The sequence below is a fragment of the Abrus precatorius genome, unplaced genomic scaffold (assembly GCF_003935025.1).
Source record: "Abrus precatorius isolate BTA unplaced genomic scaffold, Abrus_2018 Scaffold2, whole genome shotgun sequence".
Lineage (NCBI taxonomy): Eukaryota > Viridiplantae > Streptophyta > Magnoliopsida > Fabales > Fabaceae > Abrus > Abrus precatorius.
Window position 1 is genome coordinate 27037310 of NW_020874362.1, and position 15634 is coordinate 27052943.

The 15634-nt window shown below is 27.0% G+C and overlaps 2 protein-coding genes across 2 annotated transcripts; both read left to right on the plus strand.

Annotated features, from left to right (window-relative positions):
- Window positions 1-1258: 1258 nt before the first annotated feature.
- LOC113858993 (fatty acyl-CoA reductase 3-like) lies at window positions 1259-6262 on the plus strand. Its single transcript, XM_027491810.1, has 10 exons — window positions 1259-1337; window positions 1436-1539; window positions 2201-2403; window positions 2481-2581; window positions 3176-3368; window positions 3661-3822; window positions 5266-5347; window positions 5532-5801; window positions 5903-6030; window positions 6109-6262. The coding sequence occupies exons 1-10, from the start codon at window positions 1259-1261 to the stop codon at window positions 6260-6262; spliced, it is 1476 nt and encodes a 491-aa protein (XP_027347611.1).
- A 4882-nt stretch (window positions 6263-11144) lies between these two features.
- Window positions 11145-15262, plus strand: LOC113857708 (probable fatty acyl-CoA reductase 4). The gene is made up of 11 exons (XM_027489846.1): window positions 11145-11203; window positions 12132-12231; window positions 12327-12430; window positions 12537-12739; window positions 12813-12913; window positions 13020-13221; window positions 13323-13484; window positions 13641-13722; window positions 14210-14476; window positions 14593-14720; window positions 15018-15262. The coding sequence occupies exons 2-11, from the start codon at window positions 12156-12158 to the stop codon at window positions 15124-15126; spliced, it is 1434 nt and encodes a 477-aa protein (XP_027345647.1). The 5' UTR covers window positions 11145-11203; window positions 12132-12155; the 3' UTR covers window positions 15127-15262.
- Window positions 15263-15634: the final 372 nt, after the last annotated feature.

Below are 15634 nucleotides of genomic sequence, written 5' to 3' on the forward strand. Positions count from 1 at the left end.
TTAATCTCTCCTCTGTGCACAGTAGCAAATATAATTATAATGATAATATTATTATAAAAAATAAACATTAAGAAATTTAAATATATATATATTAAATTATTATAATTTATCGTTAAATTAAAAATTATTCTTAAATAAATTAAATTTTAAAAAATCATTCTAATAAAATTAATTTAGATAATTTCATTTTAAATTTTAATATATATTTATAAAATATAAATAAATATTAATTATAAAATTATATTTTACTCTCATTTATATAAAACATAGTATACATAATTAACATTAGTATATCATTTTATTCAACTCATGAAGTGACTTGATTCTTGTCTATATTGAAAAAATATTAAATTATTGAATACAAGATTACTAAATTATGTAAAAGTAGATATAATTTACACCAATATAATTTGATCTATACCTATATATATAATTAATGTATATTTTTATTTATCATGAATTAAATTAATTGTTGGTCATGTTAACCTTTATTTTTAAGAGTGAATTTTAATATTTGAAAATAATAATTTTAAAATAATTATTCTATTAAATATACAAAATTTTAATAATTATTATATTAAATACAAAATTATTATTTTTATATGCTTAAACTTAATTATAATAACTTATATTAACAAAAATCATTAAATTAATTATATTAAATTATTTTAAAATTTTATCTCACTCATAATCTTTCAACTAAAATATTATATTTTACTTAAATTTCAAAAAAGTTCTAACGTTATCCTTTTTAAAACCTTAAATTCATATCTTATAAATTCATCTAAATTTATAATTTAAAATCTTTCAAATTATTTTTTCTATATCAAATATGTCAAAAACACTTAATCATTTAAATAAATAAATAATAATAATAATAATAATAATAATGTAAGAGTTTTGTATAAAGAGAAACTGATGAAAAGCTTAATTATAACAAGAAAAAAATTAAATGACTAAATTTAAATATAAATAATATTGGGAGACAAAATTATATATTGATTATCATATAGACAAAAAATACAAATAAACTTATTTTTTATATTTATTTTTTCTTTCATAATATTTTATCCATTTAGCAACTCTAGTAAAATTTTATTTTAAAGCATACATACATCGTAGGATACACATAAATGCCTTTATCACTCGATCGATCATTTTCTTGCTATATATAGCATTGCCATTTGAAGCATTATTTTCACAAACAACATCGAATGTGTTAAGATCCATTTGAACATTACACTTTAATTTTCCTACAATGGAATTGGGAAGCATAATCAACTTCCTTCAGGACAAGAATATCATGGTCATTGGTGCCACTGGCTTCCTTGCCAAAAGTGTTTTTCTTTCTTTCTTTTTCTCTCTTCCTGAAATTAAGCTTGCTTAATACTTATTGTGCATGCACTGGTATGTGTTTAATTCTTTGATATTGCAGTTTTTGTGGAGAAGATACTGAGAGTTCAACCAAATGTGAAGAAACTGTATGTTCTTTTGAGAGCCGCGGATGAAGAATCTGCCACTCGGCGATTGCACGATGAGGTGAACATATATAGAATGTTATATAGAATTCTTATATTATTAATTTGTGACAAACGTTAGTCTTTCATCCAAAAATAAAATAAAATGTTATATTGAATTCGTTTGTTTTAGCTTCATTTACCTTTTCGCTTTCTTCATGAGATATACAATTATTTAAATTTGAAATAAAACTGAGAGTTATGTTATGATATTTACACATTACATTAGTTACGACATTTTAAAAATTAAAAATGATATAAAAATCATATTTTTATAATATTGCTTAAATAAATGAATGATATAAGAATTAGATGTAACTTTAATTAAGTCATATCAGTGCACTAATTGCTCTAGAGTTCCATCGTTCACATGCATGTACTCTTGTTTTATCGACTCAAAAGCCATTATATGGATGTTTGCCTAGGTAGGTGCAAACACACCTACTTTGGGTATTGCATGATCAGTCTCCTACGTACGTACCCCACATGTAAAATGTGTTGTGTTGTCCACAGTTGAAGAACTACAGTACGCAAAATTTCATGCACTTAAGTAGCAGTTTTGTTATTTTAATTGAAAATTGATACGGACTCTAGAATATGTAAAGTTCGTGCTATATATCATTTTGTGTAACCAACACATATGATGATGTATTATTAATGAACTATTACTTTTTCATATGTAGATTTTATGGAAGGACTTGTTTAGATTGTTGAAGGAAAATCTTGGTCCAAAGTTCAATACCTTTGTCTCAGAAAAGTTGACTCTTGTTCCTGGGGACATCTCTCAAGAGGACTTGAATTTGAAAGACTCCATTCTAAGGGAAGAAATTTGCAATCAAATTGAATGTATAGTTAATTTAGCCGCAACAACTAACTTTGATGAAAGGTATATTTGGACTTGTATATTTAAAACCTTATGTATATTTATATAATCCATTTTTTAAGGCTCATTATTATACGCAGATACGATGTTGCACTGAATATAAATACATTAGGAGTTAAGCATATCTTGAACTTCGGCAAAAGTTGCATTAAGCTAAAGGTTCTTGTCCACGTATCAACAGGTTAGTGTTCAATTGACCGCATACGCACTATTATTACACGTGTATTCTCATCAAAATTCAATAACCTAATATGTATCAATTTTTTATATATTTATTCAATAACATATATTTAAACAACTTAATTAATTAAGAACACTTTATATATATCATGTCATATCATATCAGAGTATAAGGGATATTTGAACACGAGTATATCTATACTGACATGATTTTTAACTATGAAATTCCACACATTTATAATTAGTTGTTTGGTTCTTATATGTTTGACTCCTTAATGATGATATCAACGAAAGAAATTAAAAAAGAATAATATGAGCATGGTTCTGACAAGAAAATAGTCCACGGCTATTGATTCACAAATGATTAGGTCTTGAACGGAGAGAGATGCAAAAATTTCTTGCTCAAATTGCCCTTAAAACTTCTCATTCCTTAGCCATCTCTTTCAATCCATAACATTTAGAAAAAAAAAATACAAATTTAAAAGGTAAAAATATAATTTAATAAATAATTTACTCTTTTTATTTAAATAAATAGAAAAAAGTTATAACACGTTTTATTTTTATCTATTGAAAGAATACGATTTTATGTCTTCAGCATATGTATGTGGCGAGAGAAGAGGACTCATACTAGAGGATCCATACAAAATGGGTGTGTCACTAAACGGAGAGCCCGGACTAGACATTGATGTGGAAAAGAAAGTGGTGGAAGAGAAGTTGAAGCAGCTTCGACAAGAGGGAGCATCAGAGGATTATATTAAAATGGTCATGAAGGACTTGGGTATGAAAAGGTTAGCATCTACGAGTTCCATTTTAATTTGTGGTCTCATCCATATACAATACTTAATTCACAATCTAGAATTATTCTTTGATGTTTTAATCACTCAAATTCTTGAAATGTTAAAAATAAAAAGGTGAGCATCTACCTCTTTCAATTTTGAATGTGGATTCGGTACATACTAAATAACACCAATTTAAAACTAAATATGTTTGGTTTATTTTTATTTTTATTTTTATTTTTATTTTTATTTTTATTTTTATTTTTATTTTTATTTTTATTTTTATTTTTATTTTTAAATTCAGAGCAAATGTATATGGATGGCCAAACACGTACTCCTTCACAAAGGCAATGGGAGAAATGCTTGTAGGAACTCTAAAGGAAAACATGTCTGTTGTTATCGTGCGTCCTACAATTGTTGCCAGCACTTACAAGGAACCTTTCCCTGGTTGGATCGAAGGTGTAAGGTAAATTAACAGCTATTATCAAGTAATATATAAACTTGGTAGAATATACATTTAGGGATAATGAATTCAATACAACTAACAAATTTATGAACTCACCCTTTATCGTACCCAAAAAAAAAAACGCTTTAATTAAAGAATCTAATTATAATTGCAAAAACTATATTAAAGTAAGACTATATGAACCAAAAGTTTCAAATAAAGATTAAAACTAGTGTGTGTGGTGTATTAGATTCATTGTGCCAAAGGTGCTGTGATTTGATTCTTCCTACCCTCGCTTAAGTAATTTGCCTCAATACAAATTTTTTAAAATATTGATGATCAAATTTATTATAGTAGTTATATTCAACTCCTTTATAATTAAACTCTTTCTTCTAGTCCTTGATTCCATAGAAACTCCTAGCTTAGACAAGCATTATATCGGAGATTCTTCAAAACTCAGACTTGCTAATCTCTATTCTTGGAATGTTAAGGGTCATCTTCTATGCCTTACTTCTAACCCTTACGCCAACTCTTCTTCATTTCTAAGTGGCCGATTCATTGAAGCTATATGACTGGAGACATGTAATCAGTGAAAAAATTAAAACATAAATTAAGAGTGAAAATCAATTATGAAAATAAATTCATGTTAAGGTTCCTGGTCTCCTGACTATAAAAATTAGATACCTCGTAGAGTAAGAGCAAAAAATAAAAGGGAACAAATCACAATGATTGACGTGATGAAGATCAATTGTTAATGCTCCAAGACATTGCTTCCGCAAATCTTTTATTCCAATGAGAGATTAAAAAAAAAAGAATCCTCTCATTCTATTAAGAAAATCCATTTATAATTGTTAGGACTTCTAAGCATAAAAAAAATTGACTTCTCTAAGTGTTCAAATGAATATATTAATAAATAAAATTTAATATTTTTCAATTCATGCTCAAACGCTAAGATATGGATGTTTGAACATGCACATGACAACAAAGGAAACTCTAACTTCTCTGTATGCAGTGTTAAAATGTAGAACATGAAAGTTCAAATGTCATTGACAGATAAGTATTTAGACTTTGAATATCCAGTGAAACAATTTCTTCGATTTTAACCCTCCTCGTGCCATAACTTTTCTTTTATCATCCACTTTCTTGAGTGAATTTTATGCACATAATTTCAATTAAAATGCTTACTCTTGACATGAATCAAACTATAAACTCACAATAGCTATAGATACAACAGAAATACCAGAAATCATTAGTAATGCCTAATATTTAGGCCTAAACATGATTTATTAATAACAAAAAAACCAACTAAAAAGGACTCTACATCTGGTGCAAATTTGGATTTATCAATTGTATTGCTTTACAGTAGTACAACATGCATTCAACTACTGTTACTGTTTTGTCCCTTTTATTTGCTTTACAAGTCAACAGAGAGGAATAACCCTATTTTTTTGTGATGTTTTGCAGAACCATAGACAGTTTCCTTGTTGCCTATGGCAAAGGAAAATTAGCATGCTTCCCTGCAGACATCAAGATGGTTTTTGACTTGGTGAGTCACTAAATGAAAAATTTAATAATCTTCTTTATGAGTATAGAAAATGTGGAAATAATAACCATTGGTTAATTATTCCCTTGCCCATCTTCAAAACCAAACTTCTTTTATATAATACATACTCCTATTACATTCTTTGCTCCAAATGAATATATTTATGCTGAGTTTAATTTTTTAGCAGATACCAGCTGACATGGTGGTGAATGCAATATTAGTGGCAATGATGGCGCATGCAAGTCAACCTTGTGATAATATGATATACCATGTGGGCTCCTCTATTGCAAATCCAGTCAAATGCCACAATCTTCAAGACTACAGCTTCAGATATTTCACAACAAAACCATGTGAAAACAATGAAGGAAAGCTTGTCAAGGTTGACAAGCTGATAATATTGCAAAACACTATTAGCTTCCAAAGATATATGTTCATTCATTACTTGCTTCCATTAAAGGTTATTTCAAATCCTTAATTTCTACGTTAGATTCCACTATTCGTCCAACTTCACTTTTATAATTATAAATAGAAAATGTAACTTACTTTACATTTTAATAGGGACTAGAGATAGCCAATGCAGCTTTTTGCCAGCGTTTTCTAGGAATGTATCTTGACATCAAGAGGAAGATCCAAACTGTGATGCGATTGGTTGACCTTTATAAGCCCTACTTGTTCTTCAATGGCATGTAAGTTAATTAATTAGCAGCAAAAGTAAGGTTTTGATACTAATTAATTTACTAATTCAAGCTTTTTTATACCCACAGATTTGATAATTTGCATACAGAAAAGTTGCAAATAGCAGCAAGACATGGTGGGGTAGAGATGGATTTGTTTTACTTTGATCCTAAAATGATTGATTGGGAGGACTACTTCATGAATATTCATCTTCCAGGCATCGTCAAATATGGTTCCAAGTGACAACTTACCTTAAATCTAAATTTATCATAGTAGATTTTATGTTTCAAAACTTGAATTCCTATGAAATTAAAGTTGTTCTAGTGATATTATACAATGGTTTGTTACAGTACTATATTGGATTTATAATCTATCTTATGTTTGCTAAGTGCTTAAAGTTTTTATTGAGTGACTCAAATATTTAAATAATTTAATTTTAGTATTGTAAATGTCTCTGATTTTATTTTCTGTCAATAGTAAAAATAGACTACCATGTTTATATTGTTTGTTATCCAATATTATTTAATGTACAAAATAAACGTTCAGTTTAGCGTTGTATAAATCAATTTCTTAAATTAAAAATTTTAAATTTTAAATTTAACAATTATCAATCACATTAATCATAACAACGATATATCACATTAATTGAAATCAACATAAAATAATGTTATTTTATAATTTTTTTTTAAAAAAATCTATTTAACAATTTCAGTTTATAAATCTTCTTTCTTTGCTTCTTTATTCCTCATTTACATTTAAACATGTGTTAATTTTTTAAAATACTACATATAAGTCACATTACCATGTTCTCATACAATCCAAAATCTTTTCCCACACACAATTTCAACCTCTAATTTTTTAGTGAAAGTGTGATTTGGGTTATTGGACATGGGTGGGTGATGGATAATGTATTTTGGGCCATGCTAGCTGAGTGATGGGTTAATGGAAATGGTTTAGACTTTTTATTTCTTAGATTGAGAAATTATTTCAAGCCACCTTACTACCTTTTTATTTTACCTGACCCAAAAAATTACAAAGACTTTTTCTTTTTCTTTGTTACTTTTTTATTCTTTATTCCTCTTTTATTATTTCTTTCTTCCTTACTTTTTTTAAAATTACCTGCATTCCGGGTATACCTTATGAATCTTCTTCTTCATCTTGATTTTGATTTTTGAATTCTGCTTGAGATCTCATGAGATCTAACACCGTTCATTCCTTATCAGGGCAATTTTCCTAAACCTTATTCACTTGTGCTAATTTTTTATTTCATTTTGCAGTAAGAGAAAATTGCTGAATGAAAAAATTTTGATTTATAGGTAGTTATGATCCATTGTTTAAGAATTTCTTTGCTATGTTCAATAAATCTGTGGCAAAGTTTGTTTATGAAATGAAAAAGTAAGGGATTATTATTGTCAACTGTTAATATTATTATATATTTTAAATTAAATTAATGATACATAATTATTTATTTTTTCACTTTCAAACAAAATTACTGTAATAGAGGAACCTTAATTATCTTTTTTTTTTTTCCAACGGTTTTATGTTTAATAAATCTTTGAATTTTGAAAGAAGTTTTTCTAGAGTTTGTTTGTAAAGTGATAAAATAAGAAATTATTATCAACAACTTTTAATATCATTATATACTTTAAAGTTAATAAATGATAGATAATTATTTGCTTTTCCACTTTCCTTGTATTAATGGGATAAGGGCTCGTTGGTCGATACGTGTCCTTCTTAGAAGGTAATGCTTCACGCCATCACTCATGATATAGATTTCAAAAAAGTTGAAAAAAACAAATCAATATTCAATCTTTTCCAAATTTTGGTGGGTTGTCCCACGTTGTAACATCTTTAATTTTTAAACGTGTTTTTTAAATTTTAGTAAATTAGTTTATCAATTTATAGATTCACCCTAAAACTTTTATATAATTTCTTAATATTTAAAGAAAATAACTTAAACCTTAAATTCTTATCAATATAATCTTACCCATAAAATAATAATAATAATTTTTAAAAATAAAAGAATAAAAATTATTATTATAAAAAATATTAAATGAATTTAATTAATTAAAATACATTGTTATATTGTAATAGATTTAATTATAAATTGTTATATTTTTTTATCTAAACTATAACTACCTTCTACTAGAGTCAATTTTGATTAAAGTGAATAAGATCATTACAGATAATAAAATTCAAATTTAAAATTACAAAGATAAAAATATATTTTATAAATATTTTAATTTATTAATAACATAAAAATTATTCAATTGATATTATTAATTCTCTTTAGTAAGATATGAAGCTTTTCTGTAATATAATAAGTATTTATTTCAAGAAGAATATCTTTATTAGAAAGATGACTTTTAATCTTGAAAAATGTCTAAAAAATATTTAAAAAAAAAAAAACTTCAAAAATTATGTGCTGATAGATATGAAATTTTTTTTCACCCAAATCTCATTTAGAGTAATCCAAAATTTTGTATCATACTTAAAAAATAGACTTTTGGTTATTTTCTGGTATATATATATATATATATATATATATATATATATATATATATCGTACCAGCAACAGTCAAATATCTACTGATATTAACAAGATCAAAACATTAAAATTATCAAAATAAATTTAATTTATTTTAACAAGGTTTAGAAATTAGTTGCGCCAAACTTTGACGGCGCCTACACACGTGCATAAACACACATAACTCAATTGTCACACTTTATTCGGTGACTCAAGATTTCAAATACACCAAACCACTTGTTTAAATGTTTCATTAAGAGTATACCACGTAACTCTAACCTTGACTACACCTCTCCCATCATGTTTTCAATATTCGTTTTAATTTTTGTATGAGACTTAAAAAAATAATCCTTAGTAATTTTAATAATTAATATATAATAAAATTTGATTTAAAAAAAAAATTTAAAATATTATAAAAGACTTTTTAAAAAACAATACATTAAATTATTTTTATAATTACGTGGGTGTGATTTAATTAAAAAAGGGTGAATCATAGGGAGGTAATAAATTGATCCCATCACTTCCCCTCTTGTCATATCTACAAATGCAAATGCTGACCAAATTGATCTAATCGACGAAGTCCTCATCTATTTAATGCACAACGAATTCTGCCCATGTGTTACACTTAATTGTTGCCAAAATTCAAACCACAAATCAAGCTCAACCTATAATTCCCTATGTCATAAATCTTTACCCGATTAAAATTAGATTAATAAAGTTGAACTAATATAAAAAATTATTAAATATTTTATTGTTATTTCATATTTGTATCATTTAATTTTGTCTAATACATATTGCTGCCATACATAAAAATGATGTAGATCCATCACTTATTGCAAGCAGTGATAAGTGATAGGTGTATAAATAAGGGTCCTATTTTGCTAGGAAGAGACTCCTAAATCATTGTCCTTTTTATTGTGGATCATTCCAACTACATGTAATTTTACTTCTTCATCATCATTTAATTCTGTCCAATACATACATATATTTGTACACGTATTGCTGCCATACATAAAAACAATTAATATGTTGGTCCATCACTTATTGAAACAACATAGTAGTGGATAGTGTTAATAATTTTATATTCAAATAATAAAGCTCTTATTTTACTAGCTAAACACCAAAGGAATTGAATATGTTTATGAATTTAAAATTGAATGCAAAACACCACTTAGGAAGGTTGGAATTACAGGAAATTAAGCGTAGTGATGCATGTATCGAAGTATTACAAATAGAAAATAAAATAATATTAGCATTGAAATTAAGAGAGTTGGATTAACTGAGATTAATATTATTAAAATATAAAGTAAATGACATACTTTTTGCCACAAATAATAACATTAAATTCGCACTCCTTATTTCCAATTACAATGCTTTTAACATTAACATATTAGTATCTTATATTTTAATCAAGAAAATTAAGAAAAATTAGACCATAAATGCATAAGATCATACTTCGAGATGAAACACGATGGTAAAATAGTATATCTGACATTTCTCTCGCAGTGTTTTTCAACTTCGTGATTTTATTTTTTTTTATCCATCAAAATAACACATTTTTTTTGTCATTTTTACTCTTTTTCCTCTTTTTTTCTCCTCTATTTTTTATTTTTTTTCATTTCTCAACCAAGCATACAATTGCAAAATTCACCAAATCAGACTCATATCTATTCCCCTTTTTTATCAATAATTTCTGTTCCTTTGAATTTAGTACATTCAACCTAACTTTATCCAAAATAAAGCTCCGCCACAGAAAAACCCAGATGTCTTTGATACAGTGTCCTTTTGATTTAGTTTAAAATAAAGTTGAGTAAAATTGATTTTAAAAAAAGTGTTTTTTGTGATATTTGTAAATTTGAAAGGGTATTATACTCTTAAAGGTTGTGAATTTTTTAATATTTTAAAAATAAGAGAGTATTAACATCTTTTATAATTATACCACTAATTCTATTATCTATTCATATAAAATTAACGGTCAAAATTATTTCATATGTAAGAAAGGGTACCAAACTCTTTCACTTACCCAGGGTAGTATAGATTTTACCTTCTAAAAATTGGGGGAAAAAAAAGTATACTAAAATTTTTATTTTCATTGAAAATGAAAAAAAAAAAAATCTTTTTAGTAGTAAAGAAAAGGGACCGGAATTGTTAGTTCCAATTTATACACCCCTGCGAGGGTCACGATCTGTGATGTTCCCACTTCCCTCTGTAATGCAAAAGGTTGGTCCATCACTTATTGCAACAACAGTGATCAGTGATAGGTGTGGTGTAAAGAGCACTCCTTAAATCATTTTCCTTTTTATTGCGCATGACTCCAACTACATGTAATTTTACTTATTCATGATCATTTAATTTTGTGCAATACATGTTCCTGCCATACATTAAAATAATGTTGGTCCATCACTTATTGAAACAACACTACAACAGTAGTAGTAGTTGGCGAGACGTGTATAAATAAGGCTCTTATGTTGCTAAGAAGAGCACCCCTAAATCATTTTCCTTTTCATTGTGAGGGACTCCAACTACATGTCATTTCACTTCTTCATCATTGATTCACAAAGGGTACAACACTTTTTTCTAAATAACTTTAATTAACCAGCACTTCTTCAAATTTCCCGTAATATTGTGGGCTAGTCAAAGGGAAAATGCTTTAAAAGGTATGCATATTCTTTTAGTTTGCAATTATATGGTTAATTTTGATGATTAAAAAGGGATTAATCAAGAATGATATTTTTTATTTGATTCATTTAGGGGATCTTTCCAAGATAAAGTTCCATTTTAAGCTCTCCTGGATTGTGGGTTCTTAGTTAAGAATAGAAATAAGTTAAGTTAAACTTTGTGTTAATAAGACTAACCTGTCTAATAATTTTGAAGTCTAAATTTAACATATTACCTATCATAAATTTTTTATTAAGTTTAGTTTGTTTTTTTTAAAAGTCTGATTTAGTTTATTAACCTTTTTAATGACTTACTTCTTATCGAGACATTCAATATATCATTAAATTTTTTTATAAATAAACTATTAAACTATCTAAATAAATATATTTTTTAAAAGTTATAAAGCTTATATCTAAAGAAACTATTTAAAAAATAATATAATATAAATAATGCCCAAGATTATAAAAAGATAATGAATGAGATGAGATGAAATGAACTAACGACACACATAATCAAAACAGTGCAATCTAATAGACTTTTTCTTAAGTTCAAATGTAATTTATTTAATTAATTAAATTTTTTAAAAAGTATAAATTAAACCTATTAATTAAATAGGTTAGGCTGTAGGCTCCTATCAGACGACCTAGCCTATTTTCATCCTTACTTGCAATAGTTTGAATTGTCATATTAAGATATTTTAAATTTATATAATATCTATTTATTAGCAACAATAATATTTATATACTTGTATAATATCTTTTTATCTTTTTTTTCTCACTCTTTCTATTACATTATATTATTTATCACATTTTTTTCTTTCTATCTTTAGCTAAATATAAACACCCTTATATGTATATAATACTAACACTCATAAATGAGTTAAAGTAATCCTTAAAGTCTATTAATAAAATTTTCGTTTGTGATAAGAACAAAAAATAGTACCTTTTCACAATGGACGTTGAACATCAACATTTTCTCAAGGGAAAGACCATTTTAGTTACTGGTACAACGGGCTTCTTAGCAAAAGGTACTACAATGTAAACATTGCATCTATAGGAAGCTAGCTAAGTAACAAATAATTTCAAGCATCAGTCTTGTTAATGAATTTATCTGTATATTCAGTTTTTGTAGAAAAGATTCTAAGGACCCAACCAGAGATACAAAAATTGTATCTTCAAGTAAGAGCCTTAAACAATGATTTGGCCACACAACGCTTTCAGAATGAGGTGCATCATCAAACATCAACACATTATACAATTATAGAAATATTATATGTGCTTTATGATTATTCATGACATTCACATGCACATTGTTTGAGTTGTCATGTAATAGGTCATTCATAAAGATTTATTTAAAGTACTACGAGATCAGTGGGGCCAAGATTTTGATTCTTTCATATCGAAGAAAGTTGTGATCATATCAGGAGATGTTTCTCTCAACAATTTAGGACTAAAAGATGAAGATCTTAAGACTAAGATGTTGGAGGAGATAGACGTTATTGTGAATTTTGCAGCCTCTACCAAATTTGATGAAAGGTGACAATCAAAGACTTCCAAATTTTTTTGTTTGACCTGAATTTGATAATTTGGATTTAAAAAATTCTTGTAGATTTGATGTTTCAATGGGTGTAAATACAATGGGCGCTTTACATGTCTTAAACTTCGCTAAGAATTGTCATAGGGCAAAGGTTCTTGTGCACATATCAACTGGTTAGTATTTATACATATCTCACTTTATTTACTAAAAGCATTTTAGCTTCCCATAGTTGATTACTATACTGACAATACATTTTTGGTATTAATTGATTGATTTCAGCTTATGTGTGTGGAGAGGCTAAGGATGAAAAAGTAATTCTACAAGAGAAACCATTTGAGATGGGTCAAACCTTGAATGGAACATCAAAATTAGACATACATGCAGAGATGGATTCGTTGAAGAGAAAAATGGATGAACTCCAATCAAAGAATGCTACTGAAAACATTATCAAATATGCAATGAAAGATTATGGAATTAAAAGGTGCATATTTTTATTGAGTTGTTTCATGTATTCTTATAGCATCTACCTCCATCATTCTAACATAATTTATCTGTGATATGATTGAACTAATGTAAAACTAGAGCAAATTTGTATGGTTGGCCCAACACATATGCGTTCACAAAAGCAATGGGAGAGATGCTTGTTATGCATCATAAAGATAACGTGCCCTTAATCATAATACGACCCACCATGGTAACAAGTACATTTAATGATCCCTTTCCAGGTTGGATTGAAGGTATAAGGTATATTGTACTTTTTTTTTATCATTTTACAATGTTTTAAATGTGTATTTCATTACTATGATTGAATATATTTTCCTGTTAAACTTACAAAATACTTATGCTAATTGTTGACGAAAAATCACGTCAAAATTAAATTACTTTAATTTTTGCTTACAGAACTCTTGACAGTATAATAATTGGCTATGGTCAAGGAAAAATTAAATGCTTTCTCGGTCATCCCAAGACAAATTTGGATATAGTAAGCTACATAAATTTAGCATTAGTGATCTTTGGTTATATTTTTGTATGATATACTTAATATAAATCTAATTAATTGACAAATAAAACATCAAATGTTTAAACTACTGCCAATGAACTAGTTCTTTTAGATCTAAAAGTGCTGGTTTTAGTTTTTCCCATTGTTAAAATGCTCTTAGATATTTTATTTAAAAAACCAATGAAATGTTTTTATTTGTTATACTTTCTAACATATTTACTTTTCCAATATGATTTTATTTTAACAAAAAAGTATGCAACTGGTTTTTACACACACTTCTGTGTACATTACGTGTATGAATACTGTTAGAATCAGGTTGACTATCACTTTTTCAAATCCTTACAAAATCACTTTTAATTAATATCATTTATTTCAAATTAATTTTTGTGTTATATATAAATACACTCACTACTATTGCTACATGAAAAGTTGAGAAGAAAAAAACTAACCTTCGACAAAAAATCTGCAGATACCTGCAGACTTGGTTATCAATTGTGTGATCACAATTGTTGCTCATTCAAATCAAGCACTTGCGAATTCCATCTACCACATTTCTTCTTCACTGAGAAATCCTTTCAAAATTTCGGATGTTCATAATATCTGCTATCATTATTTCACTGAAGTTCCATACAAAAATGAAAATGGAAAACCTATAATCATCTCCAAAGCAACTTTATTGACAAGTATGGCTGCTTTCAACATTTACATGACAGCCCGATATGTCTTGCCACTAAAGGTTTGTTAAATATCAAGTTCTAACAAAGTAATCTAGCAAATCACATATATATTAATTTTTGCCATGTTTTAAGTTCCATGCTAATCCTTTTGCATGATTTTTGACATATTGGCTAGGTCCTAAATTTGGTGAACAAAGTGTTCCGTCAACACTCTCAAGATGTTTACAATGAGAACTATAGAAAACTCAAAGTGCTGATACGACTAGTTGAACTATATAAACCATACGTGTTTTTCAAGGCCGTGTACGTGATTTCTTGGTCTATATATCATAATTTTTTTTTACGATATTTTATTTAATTTTAGTCTTTATATAATTACAAAAATTATGTAATTTATAGTTTTTGACAAAAAAAACTGAAATTATATTATTTTTTAAAAAATATACGAACTAAAGTTAAATAATTTTTTATAGAAATTAAAATAAAAAATTATGATATTTTTAGGACTGGTAATTTATTTAAAATTATTGGATATAATAAGTGAACTACTTAATTTCATAACGTTCGTACTCATGAGATATGAATTACTTTCAATTACAGGTTTGATGATACAAACACAGAAAATTTACGAAGAGCAACAAAGGGAAGTCTTAACATGGACGGTGCTATATTAGACTTTGACCCCCAGAACATTGATTGGACAGACTAAATGATTAACACTCACATTCCTGGTCTTCTAAAGAATGCTTTGAAATAATCTCTAAATTTTTCTTCAAATTAAATAGTTGGAACTACAAGCTTAGTATATTACAAAATTAAAAACAGTTCCCTCTAAAAATTTATGGAAAGGATATGATGGATGATGCTTTTTGTTAATCTGAATTTAAATAACGAGAATGGAAAAAAAATTGAATGTATTGAAAAATTCATTTGAATGATTATAAAAATAAAAAATAAAAAATTATAATTAAAAACATAAAGATGAGAAAAACAATGAAAGAAGAAAAGAGAAAAAGTTAGTCCAAATATAGCGATTAGTATTTTTATAACCCAAAACCTATGATCCATTAGTTTGAGCCCAAACCCCATAAACTATAATCTCTTATTTTCTAGCCTCCAAAATTCATCGTTCGTGGAAAGCCACGCCTAAACTTAATAATGAAGGAGGAAGAGGATCCAAAAGAGCAAGGTAAAGCAAAGACGACATGGGGTTTTGA

Bases quoted from the DNA above. Each gene is read 5' to 3' on its own strand.
- LOC113858993 (XM_027491810.1), top strand. From the start codon at position 1,259: ATGGAATTGGGAAGCATAATCAACTTCCTTCAGGACAAGAATATCATG. The intron at 1,338-1,435 runs GTGTTTTTCTTT...TTGATATTGCAG, and splicing joins CACTGGCTTCCTTGCCAAAA to TTTTTGTGGAGAAGATACTG. The intron at 3,823-5,265 runs GTAAATTAACAG...GATGTTTTGCAG, and splicing joins GGTTGGATCGAAGGTGTAAG to AACCATAGACAGTTTCCTTG.
- LOC113857708 (XM_027489846.1), top strand. From the start codon at position 12,156: ATGGACGTTGAACATCAACATTTTCTCAAGGGAAAGACCATTTTAGTT. The intron at 12,914-13,019 runs GTTAGTATTTAT...GATTGATTTCAG, and splicing joins TCTTGTGCACATATCAACTG to CTTATGTGTGTGGAGAGGCT. The intron at 13,723-14,209 runs GTAAGCTACATA...AAAAATCTGCAG, and splicing joins CCAAGACAAATTTGGATATA to ATACCTGCAGACTTGGTTAT.